This window comes from Mastigoproctus giganteus, chromosome 3, assembly GCF_048544385.1.
Source record: "Mastigoproctus giganteus isolate SK-2022 chromosome 3, ASM4854438v1, whole genome shotgun sequence".
NCBI lineage: Eukaryota > Metazoa > Arthropoda > Arachnida > Uropygi > Thelyphonidae > Mastigoproctus > Mastigoproctus giganteus.
The window spans coordinates 171,740,900-171,762,288 of record NC_143577.1 but is presented as its reverse complement, the minus strand read 5'-3'; the positions used below and the strand labels follow the sequence as shown (position 1 = coordinate 171,762,288).

Here is a 21,389-nt window from a genome sequence, read left to right as displayed (position 1 = left end):
CTAATTTCCTCACAATCTCTGCACCTAGCACACACACACACACACACACACAGACATTCTCCTTGACTAGATCATGTCCTGTTATAGATAAGTCTGCAGACATTTCACATTTCGTGCATTTTTTTGACTGTGATGCATTGGACAATCGCTCCCTTTGGTTCTTGTCTGAGCCACAGCACTCTGGCTAATCTGTGAGCATTGCTTTGCTTCTCTGCTCTGGGTCATGATTCCTTTTAAGTACAATTTCTAATACTGTGCTAAGTGTTTCACAATCTAGTTTTATGTTAAACCTTACACTACCTAGTTCGGGATATAAGTTATGCTATTCCGCATATAACAATGGCGGCAAGTTACGAATGGTAAAATCTTTGTTTCCAACAAGATGTAACACAAGGATTCTGCATCTCTGTAGATATCCAAACAAGTTTTATTCGTTTTTTTATATTATTTATCCACAAAAAAAGAAAACATAGAGGGAACGTAGTGTTGTGTAGTATAGTTATTAATTAAATTATCTAAATTATGTTCACAGTTCCATGTACATGAATAATTTCTGATTACTCTGACCAGACTTCAGAATTTATTTTTATTAAAAATGTGCAAATAAAATATAAATAACATCAATTTAAAAAATTCATTATTTTATAAAAAAAGCAAAAAAGGCTAAAAGTGCCAAAAAATAAAATCTAAAACTAAAATAAAATACATTTTAACACTTGCATGAAGACAGTGAGTATAAATAAATAGAGAAAACAAATTGACATATATAGAATAAAAGTGAAGAGTGGAAGAGAAAGGAGTAATTTCTGAATGTCTTGAGTTAATATAACTGGCAAGCCATTCATAACTTCCTGAAAAAAAAAGGGGGGGAAATATGAAAGGGAGGAGCAGGGAAGAGAAGAGACTGGATATAACATCCAAACTTATGCAATACAAAGGTTCAAAGATAGGTTGCATCCATCATTTCTATTTAAAGTGTGTTTAGCGCAGCATATTAGCATTAGTCGAGGCATATGATGCAAGAAAGCAAGCTTATACAGCATCAGCCAAAAAAAAACACCATTTCCATTTCACCCATCCGGTCACTCCAAATGTTTGTCTTGTTCAGCCTTAAATTTATTTAAGCTATCAACTTCCACAACAACAGATGGAAGTCTGGTCCAGCAATCAACTACATACTGGCTAAAGGCAAATTCTGCACTTCTGTTCTATAACTGTCTTTGGTCTGCATTCAAGGCCTTATACACCTCAATCAGATCACCTCGCAAGTGCCTAGTCTCCAGATGCTGCAACTGACAGAACTTAAGACTTTCTAGGTAAGAGAACCACCCCTTTGTTCCTCTCACCAGTCTTGTTGCCCTTCTTTGTACCTTACACCTTCTAGCAACCCTACATCCTTCCTAAAATGAGGCCTGCAGACCTGTATGTAGTACCCAAGGTGTAGCCTGACCATTGCCTTATACAAAGGGATAATCACCTCCTTGTCTCTGCTAGCAAAATTCCTATATATCATTGACAAGACTCTGTGACCTGCTCTAGCAGCCCATCTGCACTGCTCGGAGAACTTCATATCTGACTGCACAATTGCCCCCAGGTCTTTTTCATTCGCCACTTCCTTGAGTGTAGTATCACACAGTTGGTATGTTTCTATTGGGTTACTGCTACCCATATGCAGTACTTTATTTGTCAATGTTAAATTCCAGTTGCCAATTCTCAGCCCATCTGCCTAACTTTTCTATGAATCAGTATATAAGGATAAAATATATTATTGTTTTGTTTTAATTTTATTTTTCTTATCCAGATAAACTACATTGCTAGTTATCTTCATCTCTGTATTATACTATACTATACCAAATGTTTAAATCAAGTGATAAAAAGATACACTTCTTTAAATCTTATATTTTTGGTGTTTTATTTTTATTTTCTTAGAGAGGTAAGTGATTTGATGAAGAGATTAGAAATGCAGACCAAAGAGGAGATGAAAAATCTCAGCAAGAAATATAAAGACAAAAATGAATTATCTAGGTAAATCATCAAATGATCTCACTTTTTCTTTACTTGTTTGTATTTGAAAGTGTGCCTGTTTGCTTTAAATAAATAAGAATTTTTCTTAAATTCATGTTGCCACTCGAAGTTACTAAAATTGTGATTACAGAAGTCACCACTACATTATTTAAGGGTATTGTTTTATTAATCTTAGGCAGAAGGTGCAGTGGTTTTCTTCATGAGTTATCCTGGGTTTTTCCCTGTAAGTTATTTTAGATTCTTCAGCCCACACAGCATGTAACTTTATCCACGAACACATATTTTTACAGATAACATACACAATAAAGACCATGCCAGGTCACCACAGGATTTAATACACTATGTCCTAAATGGTTAAAGCACCATAAAAAAAAATCTTAAAAAACAGTATGAACAACAATAATAGCAGTGTGTCATTGCATTAAAATAACAGTATACCTCAAAACAGAAGTATCTATATTCTGGTATCTCAACAGAAAACAGGTTGACACCAGTTAGTGCAGACTCAGCAAAATATTTGTAAAAGAAGATGGATTTTGGGAAGTTTTCTCAGTTTCAATTTTAGACCCAGACAGTATGTTTAACTAAGAATATTGGGATATTATTGTCCTTTTTAACAATCCTAGCCTTTTGGTTACTGAAGTATTCATAAGATAAAAGTCTTTTCACATAGACTTAGATAGCACTCCCACTATAGCAACTTGATTTTGATCCTCCTCCTTGATGAACAGTTGTTTGCAACCAGATATCTAGAGTTCTTCACACTGGGATCATTCATGTATAAAACGTCATTTCAAAGACAGTATTGACATTGCTATGTTTTGCTATTTGAAAGGAAAATGGGTGGTTTCATCCATATCCTTTCAACTTTTAAGGTTTAGGCCTAATGTCAGATGAACTAATGAGACATATGGCAGAGAAGAAAAATGCATGGGATACATAAAAATTAATGGGTGACATGGAAGCCTATGATAGATATAAGCTGGTCTGTAACCAAATCACAAAGGATTTTAGGCAGGCAAAGGCAGATTATGAGGAATCCTTGCAAAGGATGCAAAGAAAAACAGAAAAGAGTTCTTTACCTATGTAAACTCTAGAAGGAAAGGAATGAATCAGATTGGTCCACTGGATATTGAAGGTTTAACTGTTGATGATCCTACTCAGGTGGCTAACAAATTAAATGAGTATTTTGCATCTACATTCACACATGAGGAGTTATTCAGGAAGGGGAATGCCAGAGGTGAAGTAAACTCTGGAAGTGAGCTAGATAATATTGTAATAACTGAGAGGAAGGTGGAGGAGAAATTGTTGACGATAAACATAAAAAGGCACCCGGGGTGAATGGGATCTATCAAGTTATATTAAAGGAGGCAGCAAAGGAAGTAAGCAAACTCTTAGCCATAATTATGAGAGCTTCTTTGGACTCAGGGGAGGTTCCCATAGACTGGAGATGTGCAAATGTGACCCCAATTCACAAAGGAGGATAAAAGGCTGACACAAGTAATTATAGACATTTGAGTTTAACTTCTGTTCCAGGAAAATTAATGGACGCACTGGTTAAAGAAGCACTGCAGGATCATCTAGACAAGACTTCAGTTATAGCTCGTGCACAGCATGGTTTTGTTAAGGGAAAATCTTGCCTGACCAGTTTTATTGGATACTATGATGCAGTCACAGAAGAACTGGATGCAGGGAATAACTTTGATATTATATATTTGGATCTTAGAAAAGCTTTTGATACTGTTGCACATGGAAGACTGCTGCACAAATTGGAGCAGTGTGGCATTGGAGGCAAATTGCTGCTATGGCTAAAGGAATGGTTGAGAGGGAAAAGATAGAGGGTGGTAATCAATGGACACTGCTCATCGTGGACTAATGTTATTAGTGGAGTCCCTCAGGGTTCAGTGTTGGGTCCATTGTTGTTTTCTGTATTTATAAATTTTATTGATGATGGTATATCAAGCTTAATGTCCAAGTTTGCTGACGATACAAAGGTTGGCAGGGTTGTTAAGGACACTACTGACGCTATGCTGCTGCAACAGGATCTGGAAAGGTTAAGCAGATGGGCTGAGAGGTGACAAATGAAGTGTAACATTGACAAATGTAAAGTACTACATAAGGGAAACAGTAACCCCAGAGTAACGTATCAACTCTGTGGTATTACACTGACAGTGGTAGAAATGAAAAGGACCTGGGAGTAATTGTGCAGGCAGATATGAAGCTTTCTGTGCAGTGCAGACAGGCTGCAAGAGTAGCTCATGGTGTCATGTTAATGATATACAGGAATTTTTCTAGCAGGGATAAGGAGGTGATTATTCCCTTGTATAAGGCAATGGTCAGGCCACATCTTGAGTACTGTATACAGGTCTGGAGGCCTCATTTCAAGAAGGATGTAGAGCTGTTGGAACGAGTAGAAAGAAGGGCAACAAGATTAGTGAATGGAATAAAGGGTCGCTCTTACGAAGAAAGGCTTAAGTTTTGCAAATTACAGTGTCTGGAGAATAGGCACCGGCAAGGTGATCTGATAGAGGTGTATAAAGCCTTGAATGGTTTGAGCATGCCCAATGCTGATGGGATTCTTCCTCTTGCTCAGAATAATCACCTGAGAGGGCATAAATTCAAATTGAGGAAAGACAGATGTAGGATAAATGTGCAGAAATTTGCCTTTAGCTAATGGCAGTTGGTTGGTGGAACAGACTTCCATCCCTTGTTGTGGAAATTAATAGCCTAAATAAATTTAAGGCTCAGCTGGACAGGTATTTTGAACGAACTGAGGGGTGAAATGGGAGTGAGGTTTTTTTTTTTTTTTTTGGCTGATGCTGCATAAGCTTGCTTTCTTGCATCATATGCCTCTACTAATGCTAACTGCAGAACACATTGTTGCTAATAAACTTTCACGAGATGAGCAAAAATATATAATTTTTTATATGTCTACAGGAAGTTTCCCAGAGAGAGAGAGAGAGGGTAGAGGAAAGGATACATGTGAAAAACCAAACATAAGGCAGTATGTGTGCCGTAATAGTCACATCACATTAGCATTAGCATTGTTTGAGGCATATGATGCAAGAAAGAAAGCTTATAGGGCATCAGCCAAAAAAAAAAACCTGCCCATTTCACCCATTCGATCACTCCAAATGTTTGTCTAGTTCAGCCTTAAATTTATTTAAGCTATCAACTTCCACAACAACAGATGGAAGTCTGTTCCAGCAATCAACTACCCGCTGGCTGCAGGTAAACTTCAGCACATCTATTCTACAACTGTCTTTCCTCAATTTGAATCTATACCCCCTCGAGTTCTTAATCTGAGCAAGTGTAAGTATCCCATCAGCATTGAGCCTACTCAAACCATTCAAGACCTTGTGCACCTCAATCAGATCTCCAGATGCTGCAACTTACAGATTTTAAGCCTCTCCTGATAAGAGATCCCTTTGTTTCTCTCACCAATCTTGTTACCCTTAATTGTACTCGTTCTTGCAACTCTATATCCTTTCTAAAATGAGGCCTCCAGACCTGTATGCAGTACTAAAGATGTGGCCTGACCATTGCCTTATACAAAGTATAATCACCTCCTTGTCTCTGCTAGCAAAATTCCTATATATCATTGACAAAACTCCATGACCTGCTCTGGCAGCCCATCTGCACTGCTCAGAGAACTTCATATCCGACTACACAATTACTCCAGGTCTTTTTCATTCTCTACCTCCCTGAGTGTAATACCACACAGTTGTTATGTAAGGCACCTCCGTAGCCAGGTGGGAAGGAGCAGCAGTGCGTAGCACACGCTTCTTGATTAGACCGGGGTTCGAGCCCGTCACCACCAAATACGGAGGATGCGGAAAGGTCAGGGAATCACCACCGCATTTCCCGGAGTAATATGGCCTTAGTTGCTAATGCTCCTAAAAAACCAAATAACAAACTAACAAACAGTTGTTATGTTTCTCTTGACTTACTGCTACCCATATGCAGTACTTTGCATATGTCAATATTAAACTTCAGTTGCCACTTCTCAGCCCATCTACCTAACTTTTCTAGATCCTTTTGCAGTAGCATACTGTCTTTACTATCATTAACTACCCTGCCAATCTTTGTATCATCTGGAAACTTGGACATTAAGCCTGATATACCTTCATCGATATCATTAATAAATAAATATATCATTTTTCAAAGTGACTTAAAAGTAATAACTTATGCAAAAATTAAGTTACTTTATTAAGTTTTTTTTTTTATTTACTACAATATGAATTGGTCTCTTACTTACTATTACACAAATGTAAGTTAGTAACTCATTTCTCCCTGCGTTGAGGTGCTGAAAAATATAATGGCTCTTGTACATATGTAATTGTGGAAAATACTGTATATAAATGCAGCAATCAAAGGGGTGATCGGCCTATCTGGAAATTAGGAAAAATCCAAATAGGCCATTCAGCTGTGTAATTCAATGGGCTATAACTTGAAATAATACAAATTAATTTTTGCTTTAATTTCTCATATTTGTTGTGATGATTCCCACATTACTCTGTACATATACTGAACCTATGCTGAGAATACAACTACTGAAATTTTTTAGACATTATAGTAATTAAAAAAAAGTTATTTTTAAGGGAAAGATTTAAAAATATAAAACAGCCAATCTGAACCTACTTAATAGTCAGTGTCTCACTCTATACAAATAAACAACAAACGGTAAAGAAGGTAGGCATTTCAAATGTGAATTTTTCTTCTTTTTTTATGTATGGTTTGTTTATTATTCTTATACTTTTATTTTTAGCTATTTGGCAAGATATACCTTCACCTCACTTTACTTCACTTGAGGATAAACACACACACACTTTTTATTGTTTCCACTAATTTAATATCAAAAGCAGAATCTTTCATTTTCTCCCTCTTAATCACATCTCACATAACAATTAAATGTCTCAGTGACTGACAAACCAAGTTGTGAGCAATCATTTACCTGCAGGTAGCAAGTAAATGATCACCTCAAGATTGGATTGGTGGGAGGAATTCTCTAACAGATAATGGGACAAACTAATTAGATGATTACCAAGGAACGTTTTCCTGAGAAAAGTGAAATCATGTCACTTTTGTGGGAAGAGTGTCTTAGTTCTTTCCAGATGTATAATCAGGAATTTTTGTTTGGGGGATGGAATTGTGCATGCATGCATGTGTGCATATAATTCTGTGAGAGAAGGAGTCAACAGTCTTAAGTGACTTTGAGCATAGTACGATAGTCAACATTTTCAGAAGTTCCATGCCGACTGTATGGAACTTCTTACATGCTGATCTGGGATAATTTTATGGCACATGCTAGGCCCCTCTCAGTAGATTAACAACTGAATGCCACAGCCTATCTGATTATTGTTGCTGGCCAGGTGTATCCCTTTGTGCTTATCCATCTAGTAAACTTTATGGGTAATGCAATGGATATATAAGCACCATCACCACACATTAGATATGTCCCTGGCAAATTCTTGGGTTTGAATCCTGTCAATAATGCAAGGAATTCTTATGGGCTTTTTGCACAATATGGCTGAGGTTAGTTGGTCTCAGGTAAGGGTTATATATCCTAAAAGTTCTGGTTTTTCCTCCAGAAAACAGGCAAATCAGTCACAGAATAAACATATACCATCACCTCATAGCCTCAGTTGCTTTAGTTTAGGGTCCCGAGTGCCAAGCGATAGTGACAAGCGATTTTCTTCCAGTGATTATAGAGTGATCTCCAAAGTGATATAGTTTCTTTATTTTCCAGTGCGGCTGTTATTTTATTTACTTGAAGTGGTCCTGTGCTTTAAAAGTCAAAAGTAAGAACCCAGAAAGGCAATCCACCTTTCTTTTCTTATTATTTATATATATCACTAACCAAATCCACTAACTTAAACAACCGCTTGGTCACTGGTGGCACCGCTCCTGCCTCCACGTGGCGGGGCCGGTAACCTGGGGGGAAAACCAACCCTCGGGGCGAAAAGGAGCAAAGATGGAAATAAGTGAATTTCCACGTTTAGAGCCAAAGTGCTCTCAACATGAACACGACAATGACACCGACAATGACTTCTCTCTTTCAAACAGACAAAAAAAGGACACTAGGACAGAGGAATCTCCAGCTCTCCTCATAATACACTCTTTGTCATCCCAACCTGTGAGCAAGCTCTCACCTTTCATCATCCAGAGATGCCTAGAAAACACTGCAGGTTCACCAAAAATGGTTAAACGTCTCCAACCAGGAGATCTACTAGTAGAGACATCGTACTCAAGACATTCTGAATTACTACTGCAACTTACTTCTTTAAGCGGAATACCAATTCAGGTTACACCACACAACACACTAAATTCTTCCAAAGGAGTGATCTCCGAATGGGATCTATTATATGTTTCTGAGGAAGAAATTGTCCAGGAGCTAAAAGATCAAAATGTGTCTCATGCAAAACGTATCATGATCAGAAAAGACGGCAACTTAACTCCCACGCGAAACATAATCTTGACTTTCAGTACTCCAAATCTACCGGGTTCTGTCAAAGCAGGTTACTTGAATTGCCGCATTAGGCCATATATCCCAAATCCGCTCAGATGCTTTAAATGGCAAAAGTTCGGCCACTCTCAGACAGCATGCCGTGGAGATGCTATATGTCCAATCTGCAGCTGCAAGAATCACACGCAAGCAGAATGCAAAGCTCCAACACCACAGTGTCCTAATTGTAGTGGCAAACATCCAGCCTACTCCAAAGACTGTGAACTATGGTAGATAGGAAAAAAAATACAAAAATATAAAATTGAAAATAAAGTCTCTTACCAAGAAGCGAAAAAACAGATCAATTTAAGTATGCCAAAACGCACTTATGCTTCTACGACTCTCAGACAAGAATCAGTGGCATGTCAGACGGAAGTATCCATCTCTCCAAAAATATCAATATCAGACTGGGCACGATCAGTACTCTTGATCCAGCATCCATCTAAACCAAATTCAATAGACCAAAGCAATAACACGCCACTCACAATTCCAACCCAGAGACTTCCGCATCGTCAGGCAGCAGAAAATTTGCAAAGATCTTATTCTGCTGAGACGAAAGTATCAGGTCTAACAAGCATGGATACAGATGATTCTATCGGTCAAGAAGAACTGCTTGAAATACACGCAGAAGATGATATGGACGATAGCAATGAATCGGGATGTCCCACTTTTCCCCGAAAAGAAAAATCAAAACCGGACCGTCATAAACAATCAACTTATAAAAAGCAGTCAGATACATCTTCCACGAACAAAACCAAATAATGGAACAAATAATTCAGTGGAATTGTAGAGGTTTTCGCAGCAACATCGATGATATCAATGAACTAATTCACTGCTTCAATCCTGTAGCTATGTGCCTACAGGAAACCAACTTGACACCCCAAGTTTCCACTACAGTCAAAAATTACACTATCTACAGACAAGATAGATCTGACACTAATAGTGCTCATGGAGGAGTAGCCATCCTGTTGGACTCAAGAGTTCCTTCCAGATGCATTCCATTGAAAACCTCTTTAGAAGCTATTGCCACATGCGTAGTAATTGGAATCACAGTTACATTGGTCTCAATTTATCTTCCACCTAATCGTCCATATTCTATTCAGGAAATCGAAGGTCTCGTGTTGCAACTACCAGTTCCCTTCTGTCTACTAGGTGACTTTAAAGCTCACCACCCCTTATGGGGTTCTTCCAGCTTAGACAGACGTGGAAAACTTGTTGAAACGTTAATAGATAGACAGGATCTAACGTTGCTAAATACTGGCTCTCCCACCTATGTTCATTTTCCTACCGGATCAACCTCTGCAATAGACCTTTCCATTTGCTCTCCAGTGCTCTATCCAAGTATCCAGTGGGTAACTCTTAACGACCCTCACAACAGCGATCATTTCCCAATAATATGCAAAGTTCAAACTTCCTGTTCATTACCAACAGACAATCCAGTAAAATGGAAATTTCCAAAGGCTGACTGGATAAAATATAGCACGCTTGTCTCGTTTGACAACCATATCATACAGTGCTCTTCTATCAACCATGTTACTGAACATATTACAAACTAAATTCTAACAGCTGCAACCGCTGCAATTCCACAATACCAAGTCAGGAAAAGGCGAAAATTAAATTATTGGTGGAACGAAGAGTGCAACAATGCAAAAAAACAGAAAAACAAAGCTTGGAATCAATTCCACAAACATCCAACCACTTCCAATCTTATTAATTATAAGCGACTTAGAGCAAGAGCCCGTTATATCAGACGGAAAGCAAAAAAAGAATCTTGGATTAAATTCGCTTCCTCAGTTAATAAAAATACAGACATCAGACTGATCTGGAATAAGATAAAATTGTTAAATGGCAAAATTCCTCCAACATCTACTCCACTAATTAACTGGAATGGACAGGAACTCTCTACTCCTGCAGAAATCGCAAATGCACTAGGATCTGTATTTTCCCAGCTGTCCTCCTCAACTTCTTATGACCAATCGTTTCAAAAAATTAAAGGTGTAACTGAAAAATCCAAACTGAATTTCACTGACAGATGTGCACTAAGATATAATCAACCATTTACCATGGTTGAACTTCAGCATGCTCTTACCAACACAAGGAATAGCGCTGCTGGCCCTGATGGGATATTTTATATAATGCTTAAAAATTTAAATACAAAGTCACAGTCATCACTGCTGTTTTTCCTCAATCGAATATTCACTGAACATACATACCCAAGCTCCTGGCGTCATTCCTACATTCTGGCAATCCCAAAACCTGGTAAAGACTATTCTGTTCCTCAAAACTACAGACCAATTTCACTTACCAGCTGTCTGAGCAAAACCCTCGAAAAAATGATTCACAGCCGCCTGACTTGGTATCTTGAGTCCCAAAAGTTAATCAATAACAATCAATTTGGATTCAGAAAAAAATCGATCATCATTGGACCTTATGATTAAAGCCGAAGCAAATATCAGAAATGCATTCATCAAAAAGGAGCATCTCGTTATGGTCTGTCTGGATATTGAGAAAGCTTTTGACACCACATGGCGTTTTGGCATTTTAAAAGATCTACATTCTCTTGGCCTGAGAGGAAATTTGCCATATTTCATCCAAAATTTTTTAGAACAAAGATCCTTTCAAGTTCGTTACCGGGGAACTCTCTCTAAAAAGTTTGTTCAGGAAGAAGGAATCCCTCAAGGGTCCGTTCTCAGTGCTACTCTATTCGCAATTAGAATTAATCACTTAACTGAAATTATTCCGAAAACAGTGGACTCATATCTTTATGCCGATGATCTAACAATCTCCTGCCACTCGCAAAACATGAACTACATTGAGAGACAATTGCAGATATCAATAAATCAGATCCAGATTTGGATGACACAAAACGGTTACAGACTATCCAGCCAGAAATCTACTGCCATTCATTTCTGCACCATGCGTAAAATGCATCCTGATCCTGAACTCCGATTAGATAACCATCTTATTCCATTGCGAATAGTATTCGTCTGCTTGGCTTAATTTTTGACAGTAAGTTAAACTATCATAAACACATTGAACATCTCCGGACAGCTTGCCAAAAGAAAATGAACATACTCAGAGCCTTATCAGCAACAACCTGGGGAGCAGATCGTTACACCTTGCTTCACTTATATAGATCCATAATTAGATCTCGTCTGGACTATGGCGCACCTGTCTTCGATTCTGCTAGGGAAAGTACCTTATCTCGTCTGAACCCTATTCAACATTCAGCTCTAAGAATAGCTTTAGGTGCGTTCAGAACATCACCAGTGCAAAGTCTTTATGTGGAAGCCTACAAAGCTCCTCTAAACATCAGAAGAAAGATGTTATTACTGAACTACGCAACCAAGGTCCAAAGCCAGTCGACCCATCCCAATTGGTCAATATTTAATGATCCGCCACTCAAGACCTTTTATAGAAACAAACCACAAGCAATTAGGCCTGCAGGTATTAGGTTAATGGAACTAGCAGAAAACTGGAACATACAACTCAAAGTCCACCAAGAACCTATAGATTATGTTCCTCCATGGTCTGTCATCATGCCGTGTTGTGATAATTATTTCCACCAATGGGGGAAACACTCTTTAACGAGTACTAACATCCAGCAACTCCACATTGCACATCTACAAAGTTATCCCGACTTCGCGAAAATATATACTGACGGTTCAAAGTCCGAGAATGGATCAGGTGCAGCAGTGGTATTCCATGACACTATCACTTCTGTGTCACTTCCAACAGAATGCAGTAGTTACACCACTGAATTATATGCCATAAAGCTTTCTCTGGAAATCATTTTCCATCTCTCAATCGAAAAGAGCATAATCTACACAGACTCGCAAAGTGCCCTATTAGCAATGCAAAAGATTTCCCCATCTAGTCATCCATTACTACAGCAAATCAGATCAGAGTTGATTCGTCTCCGAGATCATCGGCAAAGCATTGTCCTCTGCTGGATCCCAGGCCATACTGGAATACCAGGAAACGAAATTGCAGATGATGCTGCCAAGCATCCATCCAGCACATCCGCAATGAATTTTCTGGTCCCGCTCAGTGACTACAAAATCCATATATGAAATATATGTAAGGAACGATGGACACTACAGTAGCAAACGCAGATGCATAACAAACTCCTTGAAATTAAACCTATACCCCAATTATGGACCTCCAATTTTCGCATAAACAGACAAGAAGAGGTTGTCCTGGCCAGAGCCCGAATAGGCCACACCCATTTGACCCATCTATTTCTGTTATCAGGTAATGACCCTCCACAGTGTTCACATTGCCACAGGCCACTCACAATAAAACACATACTCCTGGAATGCACCTTGCATAACAACTCCTGTCTAATTTCATTCACTTCTCTGTCAAACTTACAAGAATTGTCACTTCGTCATATGATAGGCGAAAATTCAAACCTTACAGAATTTTTTTCCTTTCTGAAACAAATAGGTTTATATAGCCGTTTCTAGCTGCTTCCATAGAAGCCAATAAAATTAGTACTAACTACTATGATAGGTGCAATATGGCCTAAGTAGCCTTTGCACCAGAAAACTCCAAGCACAACAACAACAACAACAACAGCTTTAGTTTAGCACAAGTACACATGCACACACACTTACCATCTGGTAGCAGTTACTTCCAGCAGGATAATGCATTATGTCACCATGCGGATCATTTTGTTTTAGAGAGAGTGACTTTATCATACTTCACTGGCTTGTTCAATCACTAGGGCTCAACCTGATTGAGCAACCGTGGAATGAGATAGAAAGAGTTATTCTTGGGAGAGATCTGGCACAGTCCAATCTGAAGCAGTTGTGGGATGCAGTGAAATCTACATAGGCTAGAATTCCTGTCAAATTTCTTTAACTCCTTGTGGAGTATATGACCAAAAACTTGAGGCTGTTCTGAGGGCTAAAGGAAGTTCTACCCACTATTATATTAGTGTTCCTAATGAACTGATCACTTAAATTATTTAACATATTCTCTGCCACTTATATTTGTGAGGGTCCTTTCTATGTTCCTTTAGTGTAACTTATATTTTTTCTAGATTTTGATTCAATGTCATTCTTCAGTTGGATTATTTCTCTGTGAAACAAATAGCACTGCTTTTTAGTAAATGGGAGAGATTTCATCTGTGAAGAATCATCACTTCAACTAACACCTGCATCTGTTGTTTGTAGCATTCTAACATCAACAGATGCATATGAACTAGATTCAGAATCTGCATCACTTGAATTGAATAGGATTCAATATCAGTATCAGATGACATATTACAAAGAGCTGATTCATTGTCATTTGATTCAACATATTATCCATCCCTGTTCCTTTTCAGTCCTTATATCATCCCAGGCTATGGATCCATTATAACAATCATTTAGTAAAATTTTATCAATAGGCACAGACTAAGGATAATGTGTTGTTTTTCACAAATGTAAAGAATTAAAATTCAGCAAGCATAATCTCCAAAAAATTTTGCCTTTTCTTCTTGTGGAAAATACTAAACTAGATAAAATAACTTCAACATAAGCAAAGAACATGTGAAGCTGTGAACCAAGTATACAGCTTTTATAGTACTTGCTAGACAGTGCATTTGACACCAAGCAAAATCCTAGACATAATGCAAATATACCATGGTTCAATCAGCATGGTGATATTGAGCAATTGTTCATTTCATGTGCCCTTCCTTTTATAGTGTTCATTTATTAACCACAATTGAATGGATGCTTGTTTGCATTAAAACACAACAGTTGTGATTTGTTTTGACACAAGTTTGCATTCCAGCAGTGAACATGTTAAAATGAACACTGTATATGTGCAGGATGATCATTTTAAATAAGAACCCTTAATAACTGTATAAGTCACAAGCTTCATTCTATGCATGGTGTCACCATCTGTTGACAACTTGGTAAATTATAATTGCACATATGTGTAAGCAGTAATTAAACACGACATTCAGTATAGAGGAGAGTGGAACATTACTGAAAACAGTTTTGTTTTTTGTAGGCAGTTTTGATGTCCTGAGGTACCATCAAAATCTGCAATATGGTAGCTTGCAAAAATGATCAGGATGATTGAGAATGTGAATAGTGTGAGTTGTGTTTGCACATTAATTGTTATGACTGGAGAACACTTAGCACAGGTTAGGGAAAGCCATTCTATGTAAGTTGCTATGGTGGTAACAGATGTCATATAGCAGGGAGGAAATCAAACTGTGTCCATATTAAGTGCATGTAAACAGCATGCACTTTATATGGATTCCATATAAACAGCAACTTTTCCACCAGACTGTGGAACATGATAGCATTTCTGTAAAAGATTACTGGAAAAAGGGGATGAAACTCTCAGATTTGGAGTATGAAGAACTCCTGTGCAATGTATGAAACTCTTCTACATCCTGTGAAGAGGTCACACTTCACTTGTCTATGGCCATGCTATTTCTCTTGTTCGGAGATTGTATAATTTAAAAAGGAATATGGACCATGCTCACCAAATTTATCTCTGTTAGACATCTTTTTATGGGGCTGTGTCAAAGACAATGCCTACAACAATAATTCACATAGTCTAAAACTGAAAAGCATCATATTTGACATTGCCCTCGACACATTGCAGGCAGTACTTCGAATTTTGGCATGGTCATTTATGTTGTGACCGTGACCATATTCAACATTTTTTGCGAAATGTTGAATATGGTCACCATCATTAGAGAGAGAGAGAGAGAGAGAGAGAGAGAGAGAGAGAGAGAGAGAGAGAGAGAAAGCATTGTTATTTGTAAATTTCATGTCTCTAGTTCTCTTACTGAGTTATTTACATTTTCATACATTATCATTTAAAGTTATCACCCCTGTACAGCCAAAAGGCCAGGATTTTGAAAACATTAGTACTCACAGTTATATTCAACTGCATATGAACATTGGAGTATTTCCCATTAGAATGCACAGTTGCGCACTGTTAATCAGTGGAATATCCATGAAATTTCACCAGTTTTATCACTTTGGCCATTTGGGCCACAGATAATGTATATTATTAAAAATAACAAAAAAAAAAAAAAAAAAACAGAATTATAGTTGATATGTATTCCCTTTACAGTTTTATTAAACAATAAAATTAAACCTTTATAGATATGGTTTTAATTTTTATCTTTCTGATAGGATACAGTTAAGTGCACAAATTTTTAGTAGAACTACAAAGGTTATTCTATAAACATGATGTTCTTTGATTTGGTTCATATGGTAGACATATGTTAGGACACAACAAACATATTTAAATTGTATTCATTCACTGTATAAAAATTATTCTTATGCTCAATTTTCGTAGGAGAAAACGAGAACTTCATCAAAAGTTAATAGAAACAGCAGTAGCCGAAAGGCAAAGGGTAAGTATTTATAATTTATACATTATAACAAATAAATAATAATTTTATAGCTTTCCTTTTGTAAAGATCTAATATCTGTAAAGCAATATAAACTAGCCTTGTTCAATACTTAAGTAACTTCTTTTTTAAGCTATGTTCCATACATCACCTGTCCATCTCCTCCAATAATTTTTCTAGTTCTTCCTTGAATTCAAACTTCCCTCTTCCAAAACGGAAGTTTGTTCCAACAATCATCCACCCACTGGCCGAAAGAAAGCTTCCATACATCTATCTTGCAATCATCCCTGGTCTGACAAGAAGAAGAATGCCATCAGCATTGAGCTTGCTCAATCAATTTAAAGCCTTAAACACCTCAGTCAGATCACTTTGCAAGTGAATAGTCTCCAGACTTGGCTGCAGTTTGCATAATTGAAAAAAAGAGTAAGACCACCCTTTTGTTCCCTTCACCAATCTCATTGCCCTTCTCTGAACCCGTTCCAGCAGATCTACATCCACCATAAAATGAGGTCTCTAGACCTGTATGCAGTTCTCAAGATGAGCCTGCACCATTGCCTTGTAAAAATGGGAAAATAACCTCATTATCCCTGATAGCAAAGTTCCTGTATATTATTGACAAAATACCACAAGCTGTCCTAGCAGCATGTCTGCAATGCTCAGAAAACTTCATATTGACTGCACAATGACACCCCGCCCAGGTCTTTTTAATTTTCAACTACCCTGAATGTAGTACCACACATGTGTATGTTAATTTGGAATTACTGCTGCACACAACATATGGAACACCTTGCACTTGCCAAAGTTAAATTTCTCAGAACATCTGCCTAATTTTTTAAGATCCTGTTGCAGTAGGTTACCCTGTTTATTGTCATTAATCACCTGCCCAGGGGCAGGCTGTCCCAAGGGTGCAAGGGGTGCACTGCACTAGGCACCAACGTTCAAGGGACGCCTGAAACCTGAAACTTACACATGTGAAGTAAATTTTGAAGGGGGGGGGGGGTGCCACATACCCTAGGAATGCCCCTGACCCTGCCAAACTTAGTATCATATGAAAACTTAAGCCTGATACACTTTCATTTCATTAATGTCATTAATAAATATAGAAAAGAACAGTGGGCCCAGCACTAAACTCCAGGGACTCCACTAATAACATAAGTCCGCAAAAAAAGCAGAGCCCATTAATAACCACTCTAGGTCTTCTCCCATTCAACCATCACTTTATCCAGAGCAGTAACTTGCCTTTAATGCTACTTTGCACCAATTTGTACAGCAGTCTTTTATGTGCAACAGTATTTATAGTATGGAAAAGCTTCTATAAATCTTAGTATATGATATGAAATTTAATTTTTGCACCCAGTTTCTTTGTTACTGCATCATAGTATCCAATCAGATTAGTAAGAAAAGATCATTCTTTAAAATATTAATGCTTTTACTGTAGTGTAATAGTTTTTCTGTCAAGATGGTACTGCATTACTTCTTTAATTAGTGACACCATTATTTTCTGGAACTGAAGTTAACTAACAGGCCTGTAATTACTTCTGTAATTTCCTGTTTGATCCCTCTTTTGAGAATTCAGGATACATTTACACATCTCCAGGCCATAGGGACTTCCCCTGAATCCATGAAATATGCGTTTTCTTTCTCTGCCACATGTCTTATTAGATCATCTGAAATCCATTTAGGTATAAGCAGTGGTGAGCTATAGTGGGCTCGCGAGAGCCCGTTGTTATTTTTTTTGAAAATTTGCGAGCCCATTGTTGAGATTTATTTTACAAATGAAATCGTGAATGCAATTATTGAGTATCCAGAACCGAAACTACAGTGGGGCATGCGGGGGCCCCATTCCCAGCATTTTAATGGCGCAATTGATCGGTTATGTATTTTAAAATTGCTTCATTTTTTATTTAATTACAGTCGGACCTCTGTTTAACGAACTTCTTTATAGTGAATTTTTTTGATTCCCCCTTTTTGGTAATTGCATTTAAAATAGTTTCCGTTGAACAAAGAAAATTTCCATGTAACGAACGGATTAGGAGAGACAACTGTGTATGCATTGTTCTCATCTCTGGCCTTTAAGCAATTTAAGTAATTAGAAAGTGCGAATTAAGGGTGAAAGGGATTACCATTTCACAATGTTAGTGGTGTCTGTAAAACCTATGCAGTCACATACCAAGAAGTCACACTAGTCAATATGCTTTCCATAGCCAGTCAGAGGATTAAGAAGATTCTCAACACAGATTATAGCCTCTGGTCAACCTATGTTGTGGCTCCCCTTTACTCCCACAAACAGGCATATGTTTTTCGGAGAAGTGAGTGATCCATGCCTTCCAGTATATTTCTCTTTGTTTACATTCTAGTAAATTTCTCCTGTCTGTGTTTACATGGTCACATAGCAGAATATCCGTGTGATTTAGACATTTTGCACAGTATCCAAAGAGCTAGTCAGAGAGAGTAACATAGAGGGGGGGGGGGTAGCAATTGAGGCAACTGAGATATTATATAAACTTTTAAGAAGATGAAATGTTGGCAGATTTTGAAACTTTGTCGAGCCTTTCACTGTGTAGAAAATATAGTAGTAGTAGTACTGGCATGTGATGCAAGAAAGCAAATGTATGAGCTTATGCATCAGCCAAAAAAAAAAAAAAAAAATTACAAAACAATCCCCTCTAAATATTTGTCCAGTTCCTCCTTAAATTTATTTAACCTATCAACTTCCACGACGACAGATGGAAGTTTGTTACAGCAATTAACCACCCTCTGGCTACAGGCAAATTTCCGCACATCTATTCTACATCTGTCCTTCCTCAATTTCAATTTATGCACCCTTAGGTTCGTAATCTGAACAAGTGGAAGAATCCCATCAGAATTCAGCGTGCTCAACCCATTCAATGTCTTATACACATCAATCAGATCACCTCGCAGGTGCCTAGTGTCTGGCCGCTGCAATTTGCAGAGCTTAAGCCTCTCTTCATAAGAGGATCCCTTCATTCCCTTCACCAATCTTGTTGCCCTTCTCTGTACACGCTCAAGCAAATCTACATCCTTCGTAAAATGAGGCCTCCAGACCTGCACGCAGCACTCAAGGCATGGCCTGATCATTGCCTTATACAGAGGGACAATCACCTCCTTTTTCCTGCTAGCAAAATTCCTGTATATCATTGACAACACCCCATGACCTGCCCTGGCAGCCTGTCTGCATTGCTCAGAAAACTTCACATCTGACATTACTCCCAGGTCTTTTTCATTTTCTACCACCTTAAGTGTAGTACCACACAGTTGGTACGTTTCTCTGGGGTCACTTCTACCCATATGCAGTACTTTGCATTTTTCAATGTTAAACTTCAGTTGTCACGTCTCAGCCCATCTGCCCAAATTTTCTAGATCCTGTTGCAGTAACACACTGCCATTACTATCATTAACAACCCTGCCAACCTTTGTATCATCTCCAAACTTCAATACTAAGCCTGATATACCTTCATCAATATCATTGATAAATATACAAAACAACAGTGGGCCCTGTGGGACTCCACTAATAACATTAGTCCACGAATAGCAGCACCCATTGATTACCACCCTCTGTCTTTTCCCACTCAACCATCCTTTTATCCATTGTAGCAACTTACCCTTAATACCATTCTGCTCCAATTTGTACGGTAGTCTTCCATGCACAACAGTGTCAAAAGCTTTCCTGAAATCCAAGTGTATGATATAAAAATTATTTTTTGCATCCAGTTCCTTTGTACATCATAACCACATCATAATAACCAATCAAATTTATCAGACAAGACTTTCCCTTAACAAACCCATGCTGTCTCTGAATTATTGCTGCAGTCTTGTCTATATGATCCTGCAATGCATCTTTAACCAGTGACTCCATTATTTTACCCAGAACAGAAGTTAAACTAACTGGTCTGTAATTACTCGTGTCACCCTTTGATCCCCCTTTATGAATTGGGGACACATTTGCACATCTCCAGTTTGTGGGGCCCTCCCCTGATGCTCTCATAATTATGGCACATCTCCAGTCCGTGGGGACCTCCAAGGATGCTCTCATAATTATGGCTATAAGGTTTGCTTACTTCCTTTGCCGCTTCCTTTAATATAACTTTAATATATAACTCCCATCCACCCCAGGTGCTTTTCTTATGTTTAACTTCAACAATTTCTCTTCCACTTTGTTCTCAGTTATTACAAAATCATTAAGCACCCTGTTACAATTTGATAAACTTGTGGCATTTTCAAACCTTAATAACTTTTCATGTGCAAATGTAGATGCAAAATACTCATTCAATTTGTCGGCGACCTGAGCAGGATTATCAACAGTAAAACACTCAATATTGACTGGACCAGTTTGATTTATCCCCTTAATTCTAGTGTTTACATAAGTAGAGAAATCTTTGCTGTTTTTCTTTGCATCCTTCACCAAAGATTTCTCGTAATCTGCCTTCGCTTTCCTAACCTGCTTTGTGACTTGATTACAGACTGGCTTATATATATCATAGGCTTCTGTGTCGCCTGATAATTTATATGCATCCCATTTTCCTTCTCTGCCACGAGTCTCATTAATTCATTTGACAACCATTTGGGCCATGTTCTAAAATATAATGGCATACAGGCAATAATAAAAAAAAAAAAAAAAAAAAAAACTGTATCACTAATCTTCAAAAAACTAGGGCTAATTAAGGATGATTGCTAAATAACTTGATGTGGAAACTATAAAGATCGGTAGTGTGTTCGGACCACGATGGGCAGCTTTTAGCTTGCAGACGGCAATTGTGGGTTGGAGGAATCATCCCGCTTTGTGCAAACATTTTGAATTAGAAGTTAAATATTCCGGATTATTAAATCAACTTTTAAATTTGGAATTTCTTAACCATTTAGCACTAATGGTAAACATCCTGCAAGAGCTGTCTTTCCTTTCAGAAGCTTTACAGAATGACAATGGTAAAAGCATATAAATTAATTATTCGAACTATCAATGCTATTGCTAATTTGAAAATTTCTGAAGGAAATTATGAAGCTAAAATTGGAGTGGAAAGAATTTGAAGAAATCAAAATTGGAAGTAAAAAAATTATATTGTGACAAGTTATTAAATGCATTGTTTTATCCTTAAAGGATAACTTATTAATGGAACAGGGTGATTTTAAATTAAATAAATAAAATAACGATACCATTGAAAAAATTTTAAACATTTGCTGCCCGAAATCGTGAATTTGAAAGAACTTTCGTCTCAGTGGCAAGATGATGAAAACTGAATGAGAAATTTAAGTTTTCTGATAAAATATGAAATAAAAATTAATGATTTTAGAGATTTTGTCGAAGACAGTTTATCTTTAAAATCGAGTGAAATTACCTTTTAAATTAAGAAAGCCACAAATATCTTTGAAATCACTGCCATTAGCAGTGCTGAAGCTGAGCGAGCTTTCAGCATAATGAATACTATTGAGTGAATGAATGGATGAATAATGTTGACACGTTGCAGATTATGA

At 37.6% G+C, this 21,389-nt stretch overlaps 1 protein-coding gene across 3 annotated transcripts in view; it reads left to right on the top strand.

The window, feature by feature from the left end:
• The window catches only part of LOC150088410 (1-phosphatidylinositol 4,5-bisphosphate phosphodiesterase classes I and II-like), a 1,046,313-nt gene that overhangs the window by 954,630 nt on the left and 70,294 nt on the right, over positions 1 to 21,389 (top strand). For all 3 annotated transcript variants that reach the window (XM_090369498.1, XM_090369497.1, XM_090369499.1), the window contains exons 31-32: positions 1,930 to 2,025; positions 15,845 to 15,902. In XM_090369498.1, coding sequence (XP_090225624.1) covers positions 1,930 to 2,025; positions 15,845 to 15,902 — 154 coding nt within the window. The remainder of the gene's footprint in view (positions 1 to 1,929; positions 2,026 to 15,844; positions 15,903 to 21,389) is intronic.